The sequence below is a fragment of the Elephantulus edwardii genome, unplaced genomic scaffold (assembly GCF_000299155.1).
Source record: "Elephantulus edwardii isolate Elephantulus edwardi_28Jun2011 unplaced genomic scaffold, EleEdw1.0 scaffold00001, whole genome shotgun sequence".
NCBI classification, from domain to species: Eukaryota; Metazoa; Chordata; class Mammalia; order Macroscelidea; family Macroscelididae; genus Elephantulus; species Elephantulus edwardii.
In genome coordinates, this window is record NW_006399751.1 from 4,404,762 (window position 1) to 4,409,098 (window position 4,337).

The window sequence follows — 4,337 nt, forward strand, 5'->3', positions numbered from 1 at the left end:
ATAAAGATTTACAATTTTCAAAACCCTGTAGATGAGTTCTTCTCTGTTTTACTGGGCACTATGAATCAGATGTCATTCATAAGATTTTCAAGTGTGTGGTATTGGCAGAAGTATTGAATAACCAATGGACTGCTCAACCATTAGTCCCAACGTTTTGTGATTCTTATCCACCAAAAAGCACTTCAGAGGATTTGATGAGCCCTTTCCAAAAGGTCATAGCCTTTGAAAACGCCTATGAAGCAAACTTAATGAGACACATTGGAATTGCCATGTGTTCAGATGTTTGATCTTGTCCAGTCTTCTGAAGGAGCTGAAATTTCTCTCCTAGACATCAAAGTTCAGCCCCGCCCAAATCTCCCTAACAGAGGCGGAGGCGCGCATGCTCTCAGGTGGCCCCCGGTCCGCCAGGTGCAGCCGGACCGCCAGGTGGCGCAGCTGATCGCGACTGCTTTTCCGGTTCCCAAAGGGCTGGTCTGGGAAGCAGGGGGCGAGGTTAAACACCGTGCGCGTGCGTAGTCCGTGCTCGGTCAAGCAAGATGGCGCCCGTGGAGCACGTTGTGGCGGATTCCGGCGCTTTCCTGCGGGACGCGGCTCTCCAGGTACCGGGAACTCCAGGGAGAGGGCGTGCTCCATGGCTGGGGGTCAGACGTTAAGGCAGGCCAGGGGGTTACGTGGTTCGAGAAGGTAAATCTGGCCTGATCCCTCCGCAGGATATTGGAAAGAACATCTACACCATCCGGGAGGTGGTCAACGAGATTAGGGACAAGGCCACGCGCAGGCGACTCGCCGTTTTGCCCTATGAGCTGCATTTTAAGGAGCCCTTCCCGGAGTACGTCCGGCTGGGTAAGTGCCTCTGCCCAGCCTGAAGCTGAGGCCCCCGGGAACAGCTCGGGAACAAGTTGAGATTTGTGCAGTTGATGATCTAGCAGATCGCGGTGGAGGAAGAGGTTGCTGGCGTCAGGAATCGGCCAGGCTCTGCCTTGCGAGTTAGCAGTGTGCTCTCAGGCGTGTCACTCGGACTCTCTAAAGCTCATTTCCCCCACCTGTTAGGGATAATAATACCTATCTCAAGCAGTGAGGAAAACATCACTTAGATATTAGAGAGCTGGACAAAGACTAAGGATGACAGAAGAGTCGATGCCTTTGAGTTGTGCTGGAGAAGACTATTGAACATAGCATGGACTGTCAGCAGAACAAACAGGTCTGTCCTGGAGGGAGAGAGTGAAACCAAGTTGCCCTTGGAGGAAAGGATTTTGAAGCTTCCTCTCACGCAACTTTGAGCATGTTGCCAGGAGGAACCAATACTTAGAGAAGGACATCATGTTTGGAAGGGTGGAGGGAGGAGGAAAACCTTGGATGAGATGGATTGACAACAATAACTGGGGTAGGTGTGCCGGAGGTCACCTGAGATTGGCTCAGGATAGGGCAGGGTTCAGAGCTATTGTGTATCGGGTCTCTGTAAGTTTCAGGCATGTGCTTTGTATGTACTCAATACATTCCTTTAGGTTCACAATAAACCCAATCTCATGCACCCACTTCTTTCCATGCTGTCATCCTCATAGGATGATGATGATTTTGGAAATGCAAGCCAGCCTCAAACTAGAAAAAAGTTCTTCAAATCTCCCTCAAGGCCTGGAAGAAAATGATAAATGAGTATCCTTTAGTTTTAAGGGTCAGTGTTGTTCTTCATAGGGATAACAATTCACGTAATAATTGGAAACGTTTTAGGAATTAACAGACTGTTAGTGGAGAAGTCTGCAGTCAGGGACCTCTCCAGAATGCTGAAAGCAGCAATGTCAGTTTAAAGACTAAGGTGGACTTTTCAATTTACTGTGCTTCTGAGATTTGGGCAGTGAATAAAGATGACAGGAGGATTCAACAATCTGAAACCAAATGTGTGTTGCAAAGTTGACTGGGGAAGGAAGGAAAACGTGCAACAACATAAAAACGAAACCCAACTTTTCTGTAAACGGTAGTTAAAATTATGACCAAAAAAAAAGAGGAGTCTATGCCTTGGAGTTGTGCTGGGAGCGGTAAATATCCCTTACATAATTTGGGTATGTTTAGGGGAGCCAGTCCTTGGAGAAAGACATGCTCAGAACCGTGGTGAGTAATCAAAGGAGGGAAAGGAAGACCTTTAAGAAAATGGATTGACACGGAGATGGTGGACTGTAGTATGACAAGGATGATAGGAGGGTGGCACAGGATAAGACCCAATTCAGATCTGATTGATGTTCAGAGGGTTGCTCTGAGTTGTACTCCATTTGACAGCACTTAACAACTTCTTTTGTGCTTAGCCATTCTGTGAGAAGAAGAAATGCGGTTCTGCTCCTAAAAAGATTGTTGTTTTTCTGTCATTGAGTCAGAACCAACTCATAACTGACCTTCCAGTGGGTTTTCGGTGGCATTCAATCACGGGGAAGAGAATGCCCATAAAGCAGCTGTGGATTCAGTGGGCCAGGTTTAGGCTTGACTGTGCAGCTCCTTACCCATCAGAGCGCTTTCCTGTAAAGATCACTGGCAGGAAAACTCAGTGCTGGGTTTCTCCTGTCACAATAGGGTTCCTAGACCTGAGTGCCCAGAATAAACAGCTTTCTCCTTGCTTTGTGAACTCTCTGACAACCTGTTTAACTTTTCAGAGGAGACCATAATATTGCTTGCTCCCTGAGGTTTGGCTGAAAGACGAAGTGAATTGATTTGTAGGACTGGTAACACTGCTGCATTTATAATAGTAAGAGAAGGCTGATGTAGTGAGTTGCTTCGGGTAGGATGTACCAGTGGCTCCATGGAACAAATATGGGCAGCAATCCCTATATTTTTCCAATTAACAGCCTAGGACCTCGATAAAGGGTCACAGTGAATTGGAACTGGCTGGATGACAGTGAGAATGAAGATAAAATAAGTACCTAGAAAGTACCATTTTAATAGCTATTACAACCCACTTTTTTAGATTTACTTACTGTGAATTGTGCCATCATAGTAGAAGACACCTCCCTGTGTATGTGTCAGAAGATGTTATTATCTATGTCTCAAGAGTGAGTGATATAATAACATCTGTTACTAAGCTCCTGCATTTTCAGAGGTATGTGGTTCATATCTACCAGCTCCTCCCTGGGAGAAGGGTGGGCAATTGACTGCCTTTGAAAATTCTCTGGATGCTAGCTATGACTCAGGAGCACTTAACAACATCAGCAAGCATGGAATATATGTTACATAGCCGGACAGAACTTTTGTTTCATTAAGGACAGCAGTGATGATTGGTTGACTTCTTCATTTTGGAATCTGCTGATCAATTCCATTAATCTGGGTTGATAGACTTAGAACAAAGAATTGTAGAAGCTAGTCTGTTGGTTAAGAGTCCTCATGGCATAATGGTTAAGGCCTTTCGCTTTTGATAGATTGGCAGTTTGAGCCTCCTAGCCACTCTGGGAGAGAGCTAAGGTGATCTGCGTCTTCTGTTGTCTGCCCTGGAATCAAGTTGATGGCAGAATGGTTTTGGTTTGGTCTTCGTTCTTCTCCTTTACTCTCTAAGGACCTCACAGGAACCTAACTGGCATGGCTCTGTGGTGTAAAGTACAAAGTTCTTAACTATTGAGTAAGAAAAGTTCAAGAAATGGATGAAAGTTTGTTTTCCTGGAATACGGACCCTTTCTCAGTTGTGCCGTTTTCCCTGTGGTTGTTCCAGGCTAAGGGCTCAGTTGCAGACTGAAATGGTGCTTTGAATCCACCCAGCCATTCCAGGGAAGAGACCTAGCCTTCTGCTCTGTAAAAGTTACCTCCAAGAAAACCCTATTTGAGTGAACGGAAAGAGGGTATAGCAAGGGTTCAATAAGATGTTGTCAATAATGGCACTTAAAGTCGTAATTAGAGTATTCTAGTGGCTTAGTGGTAAGGAGTTGCATTGTCAACTCCTTGTCAACATTCGAATGTGGTTCGAATCCCCTAGCTTCCCAGAGGGAGAAAGATGAGCAGTTTTCTCCTGTGTGATTTCCTGCCTCTGAAAACCAGTATGGGGCCGTTCTGACTTGACAGATAAGAACAATTGTAATTAATGTTATAAAATTAAAAGTGTGAGCGCTTGAATGATAATCCGTTTTAAAAATATGTTAACCCCTTTTAAAAAAAGAAAATTCTGTTGCGCAGTTCTGCTTTGGCACATGGGATCCCTATGGGTTGGAACCACTGGCAGCAGCAGTGTTCAAGGCTTTTGCCAGTTACTGAAGTTGAGAATCTCTTTTTACAGTGACGGAGTTTTCAAAGAAAACTGGAGACTATCCCAGTCTCTCTGCCACAGACATCCAGGTGCTGGCGCTCACATACCAGCTAGAGGCAGAATT

General features: G+C 45.4%; 1 protein-coding gene across 1 annotated transcript in view; it reads left to right on the top strand.

Annotated features, from left to right (window-relative positions):
* The first annotated feature begins 536 nt into the window (after positions 1-536).
* Positions 537-4,337, top strand: part of NOB1 (NIN1/RPN12 binding protein 1 homolog (S. cerevisiae)) — a 9,906-nt gene continuing 6,105 nt past the window's right edge. The window contains exons 1-3 of the mRNA XM_006878879.1: positions 537-599; positions 711-843; positions 4,244-4,329. Coding sequence (XP_006878941.1) covers positions 537-599; positions 711-843; positions 4,244-4,329 — 282 coding nt within the window. The remainder of the gene's footprint in view (positions 600-710; positions 844-4,243; positions 4,330-4,337) is intronic.